General features: G+C 40.3%; 1 protein-coding gene across 2 annotated transcripts in view; it reads left to right on the forward strand.

Moving 5' to 3' along the window:
- Nucleotides 1-10339: 10339 nt before the first annotated feature.
- The window catches only part of LOC124711787, an 83181-nt gene continuing 73561 nt past the window's right edge, over nt 10340-19959 (forward strand). For both annotated transcript variants that reach the window (XM_047242002.1, XM_047242003.1), the window contains exon 1: nt 10340-10925. In XM_047242002.1, coding sequence (XP_047097958.1) covers nt 10537-10925 — 389 coding nt within the window. In that variant the 5' untranslated portion in view covers nt 10340-10536. The remainder of the gene's footprint in view (nt 10926-19959) is intronic.

Below are 19959 nucleotides of genomic sequence, written 5' to 3' on the forward strand. Positions count from 1 at the left end.
GTTTCTGTGAAGTTTGGAAGGTAGGAGACGAGGTACTATCGGAATTAAAGCTGTGAGGGTGGGGTGTGAGTCGTGCTTGGGTAGCTCAGTCGGTAGAGCACTTGCCCAGGAAAGGCAAAGGTCCCGTGTTCGAGTCTCGGTCCGGCACACAGTTTTAATCTGCCAGGAAGTTTCAATTTGCAGACAGTTGGACTGAAATATCTTCAAAAATACTGCAATATCTTATCTCCAGAATGTCAAGAGTTTATGTATCTGTTCTGAGGTGGAAGGATGGATACTTAGTTTGTACTTAATGACAGAGAAAGAAAATATTTTTTTGTCTATTTACTTTGTTTTTGCAGGAAAGGAACGCTACACTATGATAAAATTGTCTACAGGAAGCTGCCAATAGAAATTAACATAGACAATAACCTCATAAAATTAAAAGCAGCCTTGAAAGTGTGAAGGTAACTAATAATGAGAAACTCTTAGCTTCACTCAGTCTTGCATCCCATCCTTTGGTTGTCATCGTCGCTAATCAGATGAGGGTAGACTGCTCCATGATTGAGGTGTGTCTCTAATGACGATACACATGTTCTGCAAAGACAACCTCTGTTTTCCGTTGCTTGTAAGATTACTGTCAGCTCTTCTACAAAAATCGACCTATGTAATTTACTGGTGTCAGATTCTTGCCATGTCATACAGTCCCTTCATGACCGTAGTGCTACACAAAGCATGCTGCGGCAGGCATCTACTCTTCGTTGCAGAGCTGCAAACGTGGGTGAGCTCCATCTACTCTTCAGCACATTCTAAATGGTAGGGCTCGTTGGGGTTTGAACCCCGGACCTCCTGCACCCAAAGTAGGAATCATATCCCCCCCCCCTTTTTTTGCCTTTTCTGGTGCAAGTGCTCTGCCAATATTTTTTAAGGACGTTCTCCGACTTTTTTTGGTCGAGAAAAGCACTGCAGGAGCAGAACGGCGGGTAGGGCAGGGGTCGATACACGAGCCCATCACCACACCCACACAACTTCCTCTTTGTTCTAGGATCAGGAAAGGGAATAGGCAGCTTTTATTTATTTATTTTTTTTAAATATAAGACGACCTTCGCTACATGGAATCAATTGCAGCATAGTGACGACTTCAAGTTTGTCTTCTCGAAGAATTGCATTCCATTGAGTCCACAATCATGTCTGCATTGTCCTGTAAGTCGTTTTCCACATTAAGTTTATTATTTTGGCTTCTCGTAACTCGTCAAACGCCACTCGCCCGACGATGCACACTTGCAATTGCATCATCATTGCTCCAGATAATGACGAAAGTACTCCCATGGTTTTTTTTTTGTAAGAATGTAAGTCAAACAGAAATGGTGGTTTCGGGCATGCCTGTAGCCTAAGACCTAAATGTGCCTTTTTATTTCTCCAAAACACAAAACGTTATTCTAAAGGCACTAACCATACACCGTGCACTCATAAATAAACAAACAAACTTTCTGAAAATTGAAACATAGACGTTATGTGAATGTAGGGAACCTTGAAGATACACTTCTTCCATTTAGGATAAGAACGCTTGCGTTAAATCAAATTCCTTCTGTAGCGCGAGAAGGCGGGAAGACACGACTACATATGAAGACAGCGCTCTTTGCTTTATCACACTGTGTTCAAAACTGCTGGCAAGTAGCCACCCATCTGGGCCTTCCATTTTAATTGCTGGGAAATTTTCGCGCACTCTTGCATCAGGTCGTATTGAAATTCGACTAGAAATTTGCTATTCCTTGCCAAGCAGAACTCTATGAACTTACCCAAGAGCCAATAGGTTGAAAGTCGTTTCTGATTTGGATAAGGCCATCTTGTGGGAGCGAGCAGTTCTTCCACATCTATATTGTCATCAGTCGTGCCGTTCACTACAGCCCATTTACGTTGTGTCCATAGCCATACCTCGTTAGCGGCGCCACAAGTAAAACGGTGAAATAGAGTATTAGTCGTCTGACAGTCCAAGCAATGGTCTTTACTTGACAAGCCAATCTTAAAGAGATGCTCATTTGTACTTATGGTGTTGTATAAAGCGCAATACCACGTAGCTCTTACATGTGACGATTTGGTTGTATCATGAATGTTTTGCCAAACTCGACTCCAAATGATTGTGAGGAATTTCTTCGCTAATTTGCTTATACACTTATCTCCCGTAAGTACTTAATAAACTTCCTTGCTTGTGTAGTTCCTTACCCTTTGTCGATTGTAGCTGTTCTCAATAATATATGTTTTAATATGCGACAACCTATAATTTATATGGCCTACCGTAACTGGCACCCTGTTGTCTGTAGGAGACACTACATTCACAACGTAAGGTGTGAAATTTCCATCACCTGCTGCTAGGGCATTTGCCATCCGAGATATCAACAGAGCTCTGCATTTGTCTCTAACATTGGTGAGACCTAAACCACCTCTCTTTTCGGGTAGAGTCAAGGTTTGATAATCTACCCTAAGGATTCGCCCTCCCCATCTGCTAGAGCAGATTCATTTCGTTTCCCTCTTGTTGAAGGCAAAGGGAAAATGCTTGAGAGGTAGTACACCATAGGAAGTATAGCGAGGTTTGTCAGTGTGGTTTTTTGTGTCATATCTAGGGAACAGGTGGAATCCTCTCGTAATACCGCCCGGAGACGGTTGAGCTTCATTTTCCAATTGTAGGCTGCTGTCTTGACAAGACATTTGCTAAATCGTATCCCCAGTAATTTGATGGTATCCGCTTGTTCAACTGGTTCTGTTTCAATGAATCCTATCCCTCTGCCTATCTGCCTATCTGTAAAATGCAAGATTTACTCACATTAATTTTAGCTTCAGAACAAGAACTATATATCGAATCACGTCCTGTATCTTCATAACATCGGTCGGATTAGTCAGAGCCGGCCAGTGTGGCCACGCGGTTAAAGGCGCTTCAGTCTGGAACCTCGCGACCGCTACGGTCGCAGGTTCGAATCCTGCCTCGGGCATGGATGTGTGTGATGTCCTTAGGTTAGTCAGGTTTAAGTAGTTCTAAGTTCTAGGGGACTCATGACCTCAGATGTTAAGTCCCATAGTGCTCAGAGCCATTTGAACCATTTGGATCAGTCAGACACACAGCCAGGTCATCAGCATAACATCTGCAGACAAATTTGTTGCCCTCAATTTCCATTCCAGGGAGGTTCACAAGTAATGAACGTAAAAGCGGCTCGATTGATAACGAGAACAGCAGCATCGAGAGGGGACAGCCTTGTCGTATCGATCCTTGGATGGGAATTCCGCTTGCATTGGCCACGACAAGAATTCTTGAAGTTGTATGAGTTTATCATCTCCTGACGATATCGACGAAAGAAGGTTTCATTCCCATTTTCGACACGATATGTAGCAGGTAGCTGTTGCGGACCCTGTCAAACGCTTTGTCCATTTCTAACGACATGATGGCCACTCTGCAGCTGGACGCCGGGGTGACAGCTGTTACATCATAGTATTCTTCCAGCGCTTGCTGTATTGTCCTCCTTGGGACGGCACACGACTGATATTGACCGATGAGGCGACCAGCAATGGTGGTCAATCGACGAAGCAGTACCATAGCAACTATCTTGTAGCCAGCGTTTAGGACCGATATAGGACGCATGGTTGTCAAATCATTAGTACATGCACTTTTAGGAACCAACACTATAAGCACTTCTAAAAACTCACAGGGAATATTGACAGACGTATGTAGTTCATCAAACATTCCAGTCAGAGTACTACCGATTAAATTCCAGTACTTTAGGTAAAACTCTACGGGTAACCCATCGGGTCAAGGGGATTTGTTCCTCGGGCTTCCTTTCAACGCTTTGTACAGTTCTTCTTTAATGATAAGAGCTTCCATTTCTGCGTTTTCTGAATCCGTCACTGTCGGGTCAACGCAGTTTAAAAAGGCCTATCACTTGTCATTGTCACCAGTGTCCCCTTCAACATACAGTCTCGCGAAATAATCCTGCTGGTGGATAAGTTGGATTCCATCATCATTTCGGAGAGAACTTATGTGCAGCCGACGTCGTCTTTGAATTCGCCTGAAGGTGGAAAAGTGCAGCTTTTTCATTCTCAATGCCGCAGTTTAACTCCCTCTATTTGCAGGTGTTTCAGAGCGGTTATTTTGGCCTTGATCCGTTTCATTTTCAAGCTGTGACGTGATACAAAAAATGGTTCAAATGACTCTGAGCACTGTGGGACTTAACATCTGAGGTCATCAGTCCCCTAGAACTTAGAACTACTTAAACCTAACTAACCTAAGGACAACACACACATCCATGCCCAGGGCAGGATTCGAACCTGCGACTGTAGCGGTCGCGCGGTTCCAAACTGAAGCGCCTAGAACCGCTCGCCCACACTGGCCAGATGACGTGATACATTGTCTGTATCTGCGTATAGTTCCCTGAGGGATTGGAAGTAGAATTCAAATGTGTGTCTTTCCCACTTTTTCTTTTCAAAAGTGTAGCGTTTGAATGAAGTTCGTATTTTAGGTTTTGCATGTGTTACCCACTATTCCTTTTTAGTTCTGTAGCGCAGTGTCCATCAGGAGTGAGATATTGAATTTCCAAACGTCCCTAGCCCGAAATGTCCTTTGCCTGGGCATGTTAATCGTGGCCACAACTGCCAAATGGTCAGAAAAACTCACTGGAGAAGTTTCAACTCTGAGAACACTATTTTTTAGGCGATGGGAGGCGTAGATGCGGTCTGTCCTACTCATGGAGTGGCTGGTAATATAAGTAAACCCTGGATTCTCTCTTGACTGGCTTTTCCAGGTGTCGATAAGGTGCAGTCTGTTCATTAAGTTTCCCAGTTCCAGGCATAAGTTAGGATTGGGCGTTTGGTCGGCAGCGGAAAGAACACAGTTAAAGTCACTAGAAAGGATGATGTTCTCGTTCGCGGGAGTGATTAACTCATCTGTACTTTCCTGAAAGAAGTTAGATCGATCCAGTCTGGCTTGCGAACCGGACGGAGCGTAAATATTAATAAGCTGAGCTGTGTCTGTTTCGACAGAGATTCCTCTCCCACTTACTAACTTTTTAACACATCTAGGAATAATCCTGTCCTTGAATAACGTGGCAGTGGCGCTTTCAGGTCCTCTATTGAGGATAACATTGTATCCTGTGATACATTCCGCTCTGTCTGTACACACTTCTTGCAACATGACTACGTCTATATCGAAAGCGTATATAAAATCACGTAGGCATTCAATTTTTGTCTAGTGACTCTGTTAATGTTAACTGTAGCTATACTATACGATTGTAAATCAGTGCTACTACAGATTTATATCGAACTCGCAGTTGTGTGTTAATAGAAGTTATCTTCCATGCCTGCATTAGCTCCACCGAGCTTCAATGTATCGCTTCCGCCACCGTGTGTTGCCAGCGGATTACACTCCTCCGTATCCTCCTGCCAAGGGAAGTTGTCCTGTGGTGTTTCAGACACGTCCATATTGTTAGGAGTGAAACTGTCAGTACGGCGATCACTATGTTCTGTGCCAAAAATTGCGAATTCGCTGCTTTGCGCTGTGTTACGAAACGTTTCTCCAGAGACGGTAGATTCAGCGTCTGCTGCTTGCAATGGGGAGTCTCGTGTTGGACAGAGTCCCGCTCCTCTTATTCTTCGTACCTTGCCTTCAGGTGTTGCCGCCATTGCTTGGTTTTGAATACCAGCGTCCTTATCCTCCGTCCATGCCCCTAGATGGTTGGCTCTCCATGGATCTCTTTTCCCCATCGGTGCGTCTGTAGCATGGTTGTTCATGTTTGCTGCGCCTTTTTGAATCATTATGGTTTTTGTGGATTCCTCTAATTGTCGTGTTCCTCGATCTGACAGTACTGCTCTTCTTGATTTCTTCGACATTTGTTGATGTTCTTCCTGGCTGTCTGATGGCATCTCATGTAGTTTCTGTCGTACCTGCTGCGCTTTTTCTCTCAAGGTGGGCGCAATTTTTTTCAGCTTCTTGATGGGCAATCCTACGTTTTTCTGTTTTCATTTTCGTTGGTGGAACTTTCTGGTGTTTCGTCGTTTGTCATCTGTGCTTCAATTTCATGTGAAGACTGCTTCTCATTGTTCGGATCGACGGTCGTGCCAATGTCTGCCTCGCTGCCTCGTTCAGTGTCAATGGAATGAGCTGTAACTGTATCTTCTAGAGTTTCTTCTGCAGTGGCCGTTCTGGTTCGAGTGTCCTCTTCGACATGGCCTGTAGTGTTATCAATAACTGCCTCTAATGTCGTAACTGGGGTTCCACGAGCTGCTGCGACGTACGTTATCGGCAGCTGTGACATAGTGGGTGGAACAGGTGCCTCTCCCGTAGGTAGTTGTGTCACTCGAGGCTGCAGACACTGAGCGCGTACGTGTCCTATAGAGCCACATCCAACGCATTTTCTAGGGTGCCCCTCATAAATACCAATGGCCCTATATCCACAAGCGTTAACATAGGAGGGAATATGCTTTATCACGTCAATTCTAACCTGCTGCACACCATTTATGACCTGGAATTTATGTGCACCAGACCACTTCTCAGCAATGTTACTTAGAATGGTGCCATAAGGCTTCAACACTGCATTAACCTGCTCTGAGGTTAATTCAGATGGTAGTTCGAAAACTCTAATACTTCTGATTCCAAGTCCAACGTGAGTAACTTTAACGTTACCGACATTGCCGTCAGAATGTTTGAACTTTAAGTTGTTCCCATATAATTCTACAATTTGGTCACATTTTTCGGGATTCTTTAACTTAAGATAGACGGTACTACTACTGATCGACAGATGAATTCCAGTTATATCCTCAGCTGTTAACTACTTCTTCCAGAAAGTCCTCTACTTCAAACGATTTAGGTCATGCATAATTATTGTCAAACGTAAGCTTCAAAGTATCTTTCCTTTTGCCATTAGAAATCGAATCTGCTCTGCATGAATAAGTTACGAACACTCCATGGCGTTACACTCACCGACAACAACAGTGCACGACCGCTAGCAGCAGAGACGTAAACACGGTTCACTGCCGCTCGCTACGGCCGCCAAGAGCCGACTATAACTGAGCTACTCAAGCACGACTCACGCCCCGCCCTCACAGCTTTACTTCTGCCGGTATCTCGTCTCCTACCTTCCAAACTTCACAGAAGCTCTTCTGCAAGCCTATCAGAACTAGCATTCCTGGAAGAAAGGATATTGCGGAGACATGGCTTAGCTACAGCCTGGGCGATGTTTCCAGAATGAGACTTTCACTCTGAAGCGGAGTGTGCGCTGATATGAAACTTCCTGGCAAATTAAAACTGTGTGCTAGACTGGGACTCGAACTCGGGACCTTTTCCTTATGTGGGCAAGTGCTCTACCATCTGAGCTATGCAAGAACGACTCATGACCCGCCCTCACAGCTCTACTTCTGCCATTATCTCGTCTCCTACCTTCCAAACTTTACAGAAGCTCTCCTGCAAACCTTGCAGAAGCAAAGATTATTATACATGTAAATTTGTTTACTTTCCATTAAAAATGTAGAAACGTTTATGTCGTTGTTATTCCCAGCATTTTTCCTAAATTAAATTCTCTACAACTTCTATTGCTAACTTTGTGCTATTGTCTGGAATATAAAAAACAAATTGGGCCAAGTAGTTAATAAATTAAAAATTTTAGGAAATTACTTCTTTGGTTCTCTGGATGTTCTGGAAAATTACTGCAGATACACGTCTAGGACATGATTAATAACAACAAAATAAATGGGAATTGTGCTTTATTTTTAACTTGTACAGTTTTGCAATGGCTCCATGTTAGCAAAGCTGCTAAATTTCAGCGAAAATCTTTTATTAGCCATAACTCCATAACTAAAAATTTGCTGACCTATGTTTATTTCAACTTTTTTCTATAATTTCAATTGTAGAATAACATTAAAACATTTGAGTATCTTCATGAACCACTCTGTATATGTTCTATTTCAGGTCAAGTATCAGTAAATATGCAATTCGTACTAAATTTTTAATTATGGAACACATCCTTAAGCTGCTGTGACAATTCCATGTGCGTTGGTAAACATAAATTAAGCAAGTATTTTGAACAAAAACTAACCACATAGCAATGTTCCATTCGTTTCCGTGGTATAGAGGTTGTGTTGTGGAATTTGATGTAGAAGATAGTATGTTTGAACCCATGTCAATTCTTCATTTTTTTTCCATTTGTTACTACTTTCTCTACTTTATTGGTTGTAATGGTAATTATAACAACATCACCATGCTATTCTATACTATTGAAACGATACCTCACTCTACTTTTTCTGAGTGTTCTGGATCACTTTTGGTTAAAATTATGTGTGCGATAACCCTATGCGATATGAATGACATTGTTTCGTTTCATTTTCTTTGCATATATCATAGCAGTCAGATGTGTCTACTGAGGACAATGGTAATTAGAGACACCAAGCTCCCCACATGTTCCATGAAAAGGTGAATCCACTCTTTGAGTTAAATAACAAGTAATGAGATCTGGTTTGGAGAAAAGTACGATAGAGCAGTTGGAATTAAGGTTCTCAAAGTATTTGCGCTGTCCATAAGGTATCGGCCTTACAAGACAATGAAAGCCAACAGCTACTGCTCTCCAAACCTTCACCTTGTTGGCCAGAGTGACTTTATCTGCCGTTGTTTTACACTGAATTATATATCTGCTCTCTTCCCATCGTTTGATTCTCTTTTTTTAGCTCCTATTCTCATAAATATAACAGATTTTCACCTGATGATCGGAGACTAGTATTTTCAAAACTTTTGCTTCACAATCACCGTTATCAGTATTGGTTATAATGTTGTCAACGGTTTCTGTCTTTAATCAGTCATCATCGTTGGCACATTGATGGTTATTTTGATGATTTTCTGTAATAATGTTTTTTTTAATTCTGGTTTTCCTTTCGATTCTTTGCACATGTCTATATTGTAGCTTCCACATATTATACTATCCACCATTTTTATCCTCTGTAATGCTTTTGTTTCTTTTTTTCAGATATGATTCAGTACTACCACTTGGAAATCTATGGGCAATCAAAATAATTATTTCTTCATTCATTAAGCTAGTAAATTTTAACTTGTTTTTCTGTGAATGGTAGCAAGTTAATATATTTACGATACTCTGTATTTTGGAAGCTGTTGTTTTACTTTTAGCGTAATCTGCAGAAACGATTAACCAGATAATAGTCTCTTGATATACGATTGCAAAGTTCTTCCTCATTTAGCCCATGCTCACTAAAGCATAATACATCTAATTGTGTTTCACCCAGGATCAATTTTAGGTTTTTGTTGCCTCGGTGTTGAATGTTTTTGTAAACGGTTTTAACGTTATTTTTCTTTATTGGAAATCTGCTTATATTCTCTCACAGTCCTCAGTCATCATTGGTTTCATTTCTGTTTATCCACCTTTTTTGATTGATGTTGCTGAGTGTACCTTTTTTGTACTTCAACATATTTCACTTTCTTCTAATAGTGGTGTACGAGCGCCTGATGGTTCATTTACCACATTTAATGCGGCAAACACTGGTTCTGGTGTTGAAATGATATGATCGTCCTGTTGATTTACAGCGCGATGTTTCTAATGCTACAGTTACTTCTGCACCAGTATAGCGAAATCCAGTATTCGAATCAGTCGAGCTGGAAGCTTCATTATTCCTCGTATTTGTCCAAAGTTGACAACATCTGTTTTATAATGCGAATTTAAACGGTGTTTTTTGGTGACACTTTCTACGTCACATTGAAACCTTTCATTGGCAGTTTTCATTTGACCTGTCGTCAGCTTCCCGTCAGAAAAACAACGCTAAAATGGCTTCTGAATCAAAGGGCTACGTAGTAACTTAAATGACTGAAAATGCAACTATGTGTGATATTAAACTTCCTGGCAGATTTAGAGTCTGTGCCGGACCGAGACTCGAACTCGGTAGAGCACTTGCCCGCGAAAGGCAAGGTCCCCAGTTCGAGTCTCGGTCCGGCACACAGTTTTAATCCGCCAGGAAGTTTCATATCTGCGCACACTCCGCTGTAGAGTGAAAATTTCATGTGTGATATGCTTAGGGTATTACTGTTTAAGGCCTATATAGGTGTTGCTATATGCATATATTTCCCATCCGGTAACTAGACAATAACTACTCATACTACTTGTCCAGCGTGTTTCACATAACTGTGAAATGTTAGTTAAAATTGGTGGCTTTTTTGTGCTTTTTAACTGAAAGGTATCGACTAATGATGGTTATGTAGACACTATCTTAGATGTTATGAGCTTTGGCCAATCGACGCGATTGTTTCCACTTTTCAAATATATGTTGACAACAGACACTTTGCAGTTTGCATGTGTTTCTAAGTGTCAAGGAAAGTGATGTTCAGTTTGTTATTGTAGTTGAAACCTTTAATATAATTTTAGTGTGAGGGTACTGCAGACGTATTAATCTATGGGAAGAAGAAAAATTATTATATCTGAGCAAAATGTCGAATGTCTTATGGTGGTGATTCAGGTCTGACGTGACGTTTGTGTAGAAATTAATCTACCTGATGCGGTAATTTATTAACATCAATAGTACAGAATGTCCCACTTACCAGAGAGACGTAAGAAAAGCAAGAATTCCGGTATGGGAAGACGAAATTCAAATGCACTGTCAGGTTCTTCAAGCAGTTATGAGAAAGAATTTTCGGAGAACGATGGTCCTGTCCCTGTATCACTCCATTCTGGACATAGATCAAGTGACAAAGGAACAATACCTGATACAAAAGGTGAAACGACAGGAAGTAAATTCAGCAGTTATTTCCCCCTTACTAGTGGAGAGCCAGTGAAAGAGGGTCTAGGGTCGCAAGATACGCAGGAAGTTTTTTTGACGAGTTCAGATGGTGGCGTCGGTAGAGTACCGTCACCGTCGTCAGCATCGAGCGTTGCTTCTGCTCGACGCCTAGAATGGGATAGCGGTGCTGATGTTGGGTAAGTGACCAGTTGCTGTTATTTATGTACTTATATTAAGTTGTTTAAAGCGCTGTAAACCAGATCTGCGATAATGAGCCCACCATTAAAGAGTATTAGACACTGAAATGGTTTTGGTAATACCGGTCACGATTTAGTGTTTCCCGTAGATGGTTGTTAGGTATAGACAATATTTCGCTAAATGCATCGGAAAACTTATATGTTACCATGACTTACAAATTTTCATAGGGAATTAATAGGGAGACACTCAGCAGGAATTACTTTTTCAAATTCATTAAAAAAACCTGCTTTTCTCGTGCCCCAGTGACTTTGAAAAGTAAGTGCTGTTTTGTGACTTTTGCAACTTGGGTGACTTACATTGATTATAAAGAAATTGATCACACGCGCATGAGCAGTAGTTTAGGATGGACTGCATGACCAATTAGCAAGCAGTGCCGCTTGTGAACTTAGTGCATTTTTCCAGCTGAAGTTTGCCACCTGCTGTACATTTACTTGTGCTGTGTAATGATTCCATTTTATATTGCTAGGGATTGTTGTATACAGGTATTTTTAAGAGTTGACGGATTACAGTAGTGCTTATTCACATTGAAATCACTGGATATTATGTTGATTCGTTTTATGAAGTGCATATGCTATACATTTCTGTACATTTAAAGCAAGTTGTCTATCTTTTATCTCATTGAAACCTTATGAGGATATTTGTCCATCTTTTTTCAGATAGGCTAGTAGTTTTTTTAGATAACTGGAACATATTCAAAATGTCACAGGTTGCTATTAATATTGTGTACTAAGTCATTACTACATAATATGAATACAAGTGTCTCAGCACACTTTCTTGGGACTCCCCTTAAGTGATTTCTTCATTTGTTTATGACTCATAATGCAAGATAATTTGCTGCCTCCTCCCAACTAAGAAATCCTGAGTTCCATCTCAAATTTTGATTGATACCCCATATTTCCAGAATGAGATTTTCACTCTGCAGCGGAGTGTGCGCTGATATGAAACTTCCTGGCAGAGTCCCGAGTTCGAGTCTCGGTCGGGCACACAGTTTTAATCTGCCAGGAAGTTTGATACCCCATATTATTATACTTTCATTAATAAACACTGATGTGGCAGTGAGTCAAATGCTTTTTGGTAGTAAAGGAATACTGTATCCATTTGATTGTCTTGGCACCAGGCTTTCATGACTATCTGTGAGAAAAGCTCGAGTAGGGTTTCACATGTACTGTTTTTTCAGGATGCGTCCTGCTTCTATTCACAATAGCTCATTACACCTGAGCTGAGCATAAGTTACAACAGATAGATGTTGATGACATTAAGACAGTAGTTTTGGGGGGTATTTCTTAGTTGGGAGGAGCCAGCAAATTATCTTACATTATGAGTCATAAACAAATGAAGAAATGACTTAAGGGGAGTCCCAAGAAAGTGTGCTGAGATGCTTGTATTCATATTATGTAGTAATGACTTAGTAGACAATATTAATAGCAACCTGTGACATTTTGCATATCTAAAAAAAACTACTAGTCTATCTAACTTCTACTACATGTGTAGTAGACAGGTGTGTGCTTTGGTGACTTTGTGTTTTAGTGCTTTGGTCATACTGGTGTTATGTTGTTGGTGTTGGTGCTGGTGTAGTTGTAGTTGTTGTTGATGATGATGAGGTGCCATACTCCGAGGAGGGTAGGGGACAATGCGGGAGAGCCGCACCACAGTACTAGGCAATGTCCTAGTGGAGGTGGTTTGCCATTGCCTTCCTCCGACCATAATGGGGATGAATGATGTTGATGCAGATGACAAAACAACGCCCAGTCATCTTGAGGCAGGAAAAATCCCTGACCCCGCCGGGAATCGAACCCGGGACCCTGTGCGCTGGAAGTGAGAACGCTATGCTACCGCAAGACCACGAGCTTATGTTGTGTCTGTAGCTGAATTATTTGTATTTATTGTTAATTACTGTACCTTTATCAGAGTGCTTAATATTGCTGGAGAAACAAGTAGCTTCCCTTAACTTCTTGTGTATTGAAACTGAGTGGACAAGTTTTACATGTGTGTGACTATTAGAATTCAAGTCCTCGGGTCAATGTAAGTGTCCATGACATAAGAGTGTTGTGTATGATGTCATTATGGTGCGGAGTTTAAGTTGGTTGTGTTTGTAGATGTCGTCTTGTGTCTGTTGGTGATAAGTAATTGTTTTTTTGGGACTGTTTGTTATAATTTTCTGTGTATTTATTGTGTATTGAATGTCTTTTAATTTATGTAGGAGTGTTTGACTTTTGAATTTAAGTGATGATGTGGTTTTCGTTTTCTTTTGGGTCAATCCATACCAAGTGCTCCAAGAAAAAAATAATTTGTTGCTTGACCATCTCGGAAAAATTTTATATTTGCTGGGTGAATTCTCCAATGTTAAGTAGCCACAAAAATATTTTTTTAAAAGAATTTATTATTTTGAAATGGCAGCCATATATGTTCCAGGCCACATGCGTTTTTTCGTATTTGCAGGCATCTACATTTTTTACAATTATTCATTAGTGGATTGTCCTAAGCCTTTCAGATAAAATGCATTTAGTTCAACACACTCTGGGCTACAAATAAACATCATTATCACTTAGCTGAATGTATTCTTTAATATAATTTTAATAGTTCAAAGTTATCAGCCACAAATTAAAAAAACTCAATTTTTGAACAGTAGTTTTCCAAAGAAAGATTAATTTCTCAGCTTCAATAATTTTTCTGCTATTACACTGTATAGTATAGTTACTTTTTATAGAGTATCAATGGTGAGCAGCTGACACTAAAAAAATACACTATTTTAAAAAATGGATTTTTTAAAAATTTTCCATTTTGTGGCCCGCAATATCTTTGTTGGGGACCAGATAAAAATCTGAAATTTTCAGTTAGTAGACCTTTATGATATCAAACTTAAATATAAATTTCAACTTTGAGATTCAATTGGAAGTTATGGAAAAAAATTACAAACACGAATCAAAAAAACTTTTTTTAACATCCGCTATATCTAGCCTTATGGAATGAAATATATCAGTTACAGTATATAATTTAATCATATAAATGATTACTTACTTTATTGCAAATAATTCTACTAATTACATTATATTGTTCTCTTGTTATTTGTTTTTAGTACATCGTTCATTGAACATTTGAGAAATTTGTTCACTCAACTTGGGTGTTGCATTATAAGTTTGCCCAGTCACAGTTGTAAATTCCATGGGAGACAGCTTCCTTAGTACATTTTTAAGTGGCATCCAAACTTGATCCTTCTCAATATTTTTAAAGGATGTACTTGGTCCTGGAGGGTGATAAAATACAACATGTAAATCTTGGTTTTGGCAGTCAATATTATCAACTTTGCCAATCCACCACTGTTCTTCGTAAACACAAGCCACTATGTCTTTATATTGAAGAACCAGTTGTACAAGTTTTCCACACTGATGAAGTTCACTATCAGGTGAAGTTGATGTGATCTTACACTTCAATAAGTTGTGTGAATGGGGTACAAAACATTGAAAAGATTGAGTGCCTTTAACCTTCTGGTAAGTGTTGTACCTTTCCTTCAAGACACTGTCATGGACTTATTGTATTTTCTCACATTGTATAAAAACATAGATAATTCCTTTGATATGTTTTTTACAGAATTCAAACTTTTCTTGAGGTGTTATGATACAATTGTCATCGGTCCGCTGCAGACTTGCTTTTGTGACAGCCCGCTTTGTTGTACCCCCGACACCATCACAAGCATTCTTCCCATGGCATGAAGCGAAAAAGTGCCATTCTACATCAAACCCAAAATCTTCTTTATGAAAGGAGATATTAATAATTTTTTGTTTTGTTTTTATATTGACGACTTGCTGCCCCATCCGAAAAGTAAATCTGTTTTTTTTTTTTTTTTTTTGTATGGAAGGGTGTTTAATGTAGTTTGTTAATTTCAGTTGAAAAATGTGCACTGCTGTAGTGTTGTGTTCATGGTGGTCACTTATGACCCAAAAGCTGTGACTCATTAGTTTATCTTCATCTTTATAATAGAATTCGAGTGGATGAACTGTGGCCTGTTTGTTTACCTAGTGGTGCCCTTGTACTTATCTTGAACAACAAAGCAATAATTTTCTGAAAAGTCAGCAAGAACTAAGCATTCATCAGCTGCCAAAGTTTGCTTTTTGTCTTTCAAAAATTTACTTTGAGCTTTTGCAATAAAATGATGCATTTACGGATTTTCAAGGTTACCCTCCAACACTTCAAAAAACTGTTCTCGTGATTTTATGACTGTCGCCTTTTCAGTTCTGTCATCTACATCTAAAACATACGCCGCAATCCACCATACGGTGCGTGGCAGAGGGTACCTTGTACCACAACTAGCATCTTCTTTTCCTGTTCCACTCCCAAACAGAATGAGGGAAAAATGACTGCCTATGTGCCTCTGTACGAGCCCTAATCTCTCTTATCTTATCTTTGTGGCCTTTCCATGAAATATAAGTTGGCGGCAGGAAAATTTTACTGCAGTCAGCCTCAAATGCTGGTTCTCTAAAGTTCCTCAGTAGTGATTCACGAAAAGAACGCCTCCTTTCCTCTAGAGACTCCCACCCGAGTTCCTGAAGCATTTCCGTAACACTCGCATGATGATCAAACCTACCAGTAACAAATATAGCAACCCGCCTGTGAATTGGTTCTATGTCCTCCCTCAATCCGACCTGATAGGGATCCCAAACGCTTGAGCAGTACTCAAGAATAGGTTGTATTAGTGTTTTATAAGCGGTCTCCTTTACAGATGAACCACATCTTCCCAAAATTCTACCAATAAACCGAAGACGACTATTCGCCTTCCCCAGTACTGCCATTACATGCTTGTCCCACTTCATATCGTTCTGCAATGTTACACCCAAATATTTAATCAACGTGGCTGTGTCAAGCGCTGCACTACTAATGGAGTATTCAAACATTACGGGATTCTTTTTCCTATTCATCTGCATTAATTTACATTTATCTATATTTAGAGTTAGCTGCCTTTCTTTGCACCAATCACAAATCCTGTCCAGGTCATCTTGTATCCTCCGACAGTCACTCAACGACGATACCTTCCCGTACACCACAGCATCATCAGCAAACAGCCGCACATTGCTATCCACCCTATCCAAAAGATCATTTATATAGATAGAAAACAATAGCGGACCTACCACACTTCCCTGGGCCACTCCAGATGATACCCTCACATCCGATGAACACTCACCATCGAGGGCAGCGTACTGGGTTCTACTACTTAAGAAGTCTTCGAGCCACTCACATATTTGGGAACCAATCCCATATGCTCGTACCTTAGTTACGAGTCTGCAGTGGGGCAGCAAGTCAAATGCTTTCCGGAAGTCAAGGAATATGGCATCCGTCTGATATCCTTCATCCTTCTGTCTTGTGTTACCCATTGTTTGTATTTTATATTGTCATGCATCAAATCATCTCCTTCGGATTCTTCAAACATGTCAAGTAAGTCTTGTTTGCCTGGACAATCTTCACATTTTCCCTTGATCATACAATTGTAACTGTCAATATTGCATACCATAACTTTCAAAAGGTCTTTATAGTCAATTCTAAGATTAGCCCCACCTATCGTCAACTTTACGTTCTGATGATACAAACAAACACAAACATTATGGGTGCCAGGTGCCCCTGCAACAATACACCATCTTGGTCTTAACTCGCAAAACTTTGATCTTCCAATTTTAATGTCAGGATTTTCTTTTTTAAATTCAGTGAATAGTTCATTTAAATTACACAATATTAACCTTTTTTGTCTTTGAATCTTAGAACCATTTTCTTTCACAGACACACAGTGTTTTTTGCCAGACATCAAATGGCTGTTATTGTCATTGTCATAATACTTAATAAATTTATTGATTGTGTTTTCATCTACCAAATTAGATGCTCTTTTCTTTTGTAATGCTGGTAGTCTTTTACTAATTGCTTTGTTAACTTAACAAGATGTTCTGACACATTAAATTCATCACTAACTTTTGCTCGACTCCAAGAATTTGGCAGTAAACTGATAGTCATAATTTTATCCTCTTCGTTTGAAGTAATACATTTAGTTTTTAGTTTTTCTATCAAATCATCATATTCGAAAAACAAAGATGATGTGACTTACCAAACGAAAGCGCTGGGACATCGATAGACACAGAAACAAACACAAATATACACATAAAATTCTAGCTTTCGCAGCCAACGGTTGCTTCGTCAGGAAAGAGGGAAGGAGAGGGAAAGACGAAAGGATGTGGGTTTTAAAGGAGAGGGTAAGGAGTCACTCCAATCCTGGGAGTGGAAAGACTTACCGTAGGGGGAAAAGAGGACGGGTATACACTCGCGCGCGCACACACACACACACACACACACACACACACACACACACACACACACACACACACACATATACAGACACAAGCAGACATATTAAAAGACAAACCAGTGCTGGACTACTTGGTACGGATTGCCCCCTTTTTCGTAGTTGTAGGTGTTTGTTTTTTTGTATCAGTAGTTGTGATTGACCTATAAAGATTGAGGAAAATGTCCTATTCCAATTTTCGTAGTTTTATATGTAGGTATTGGTGTTTTGGTATCGTCAGCAGTTGTCAAGGGAAATGTCTGATTCCAATTTCTGTAGTTTTCGCTGTAGGCGTTGGTGTTTTGGTATCGTCAGAGCATCAGCAATGGTCAAGGGAAATGTCTGGACCTAATTTCCATAGTTTTTGCTGTAGGTGGTGGTGTTTTGGTATCGTCAGCTGTGGTTGACTTATATAGGTCAAGGGTAGTGTCCGATTCCTATAGATTTTTATAATTATTTTTTGTTCATCTTTTTGTGTGTTTTGGGATCATGGTGGTTTTTTTCCCCCTGTTATATTTAGCTTGTCCCCACCCAAAAAACCCCAATTTTCCATGGTTGTCTTGTTAGTTTGATTGTATTTATACATATCTTTGTGTTGTTGCCGTGTATATGTAGTGACATCATAGGCGACATATTGGAGACGCTTAGAGTAGCCATTTCTGCCATATTGATGACGTCATGCATCAGAGCAGACGGGTGGAATCAGACACTTCTGTAATCCCAAGTCTTCCAATTCTTTTCTTCAGTTGGAACTTTTCTGCACGTATTAGAGTTGTCGTGTAGTTTTGATGTGGCCTCAAAGAACACAAAGTTGATACATATCTTAGACATTACGAGAAAAACAGTTCACTCGCACTACCATTGGGATGTTTTGAGATATGCTGTTTTCCAAACAAGAAACCAGACTTACTGAGTAAGGCTGTCACTACTTATTTAATTTGTTATTTAGCTGAACATCTGTATCACATTTGTAACATGTTAGGACTTGTAGGCCTAGCTCACATAACTTACTGTAATAAAACAAAATATTTTAATAAAACATGGAACACTGAAATATCAGAATGAAAGTAACACAGAAAAGAATAATAGACAAACATTACAACAGATTCCTCAATTTTCACATCTTGTTAATGGTCAAGGAACGAAAAGATGTTGGATGTGGTCTATTAACTAACACACGCTCATAAATACGAGGGTTGGAGCTTAAATAGTGGCAACTATTTATTCACAACCAATACAAAAGAGTTATGTGTTTGCACCTGTTACTGTCCTTCAAAGTAGTCACCAGCGTTGTGTAGAAACAGTTGCCAGCAACGTGGACGGTGTAATATACCATTAGCAGAGCCTGTTCTGTTGATGGTGCAAATGGAGTGGTCTACTGCTTGTTGAATCTCTGGAACAGTTCTGAAGCGAATGCCACAAAGTGGTTCCTTCATCTTCGGACTCAAATCAATGTCATAAGGACTTAAGTCTGGGGAGTATGGTGGATGGTACAGTACTTCCCAGTCCCATCAACCGAACAGAGCAGCCACAGTTTGCACTGTATGCGCCCACGCATTGTCGTACAGAATGATTGGTGAGTTGCGCAGAAAGTATTGCCGCTTCTTTCGCAAAGCTGGTCGCAGTTGATCCTTCTAAAACAAATCGTATGGTGTCAAGCACTGTCCACTAATGCAGCAACAGCAGTTCTTCTTCAGAAATGGCAGGCCGACCTGCCCGATGCATGTGCGCCACAGTTTGCCAACCTTTGTTGAAGGCTTTTACCCAATGTGTGACTGTTCTGTACGGCAATGCCGATTCCCGGCAAGCCTCTTGAAGACCTTGACGACACTGTCGTGCTGTACGACCTCTGGCACATTCAGTCGTGATCCAACTCTGTTGTTCCTGTTTCGAAAACATAGTGTCACTGTTACGTTAGACCGCTCACTCACAAGTGACTGTTTCCCTCGATTGTGGGCATGCCGGTGATGTGGGACGGGCAAGTCCATTTGCTCGGAGGTAAGGTAGGTATGTCAACAACGTGTGCTATCAGCGACAGTAGTATAGTCCATTCCATAGTGTCTCCACAGCGGTGTTGCCACTATTTAAATTCCAACCTACGTATTTATGGAAATCTGATAGTAAAGAAAGTATAACATCTGAAGCACCTATTTAACACAAGGGATGATTTAATCAGATAATATGCCAAGTGTACACTGTGTATGAGTGTAATTGCAAGATCAGACTCCCATGGACAGATACTAAATGAGGCTGTGCAATGTTCAGCTCACTGGGCTTATATTCAGGAGTAGTACGGCATGAAGTGCTGTCTAACCAATCAGCTTTGATTTTCTGTGATTTCTTTAAATTGATTAAGCTGAATGTCAGGATGCTTCCTTTAGAAAGGATGCAGCCAATTACTTATCATATTCTTGTTTTAAAATAACTTGTAGTCTGCCTGTCATGGCCTCATCATTGACAAGAGGTTAGTTGAACAGTAATCTTCCTCCTTTCCCAACCTGTTCACTTGAACAACAGTCAAGCAGACCGAAAGTACCCCCCCCCCCCCCCTTTTTCTTTTCTTTTCTTTTTTTCCCCCCTCCCTAGTTGGACGCAGTCTGCCATGAATTTCTCTCTTGTGTCAACTTCTTCATCACAGAGTAACATGTGTACCA

The sequence above is a fragment of the Schistocerca piceifrons genome, chromosome 8 (genome assembly GCF_021461385.2).
Source record: "Schistocerca piceifrons isolate TAMUIC-IGC-003096 chromosome 8, iqSchPice1.1, whole genome shotgun sequence".
NCBI classification, from domain to species: domain Eukaryota; kingdom Metazoa; phylum Arthropoda; class Insecta; order Orthoptera; family Acrididae; genus Schistocerca; species Schistocerca piceifrons.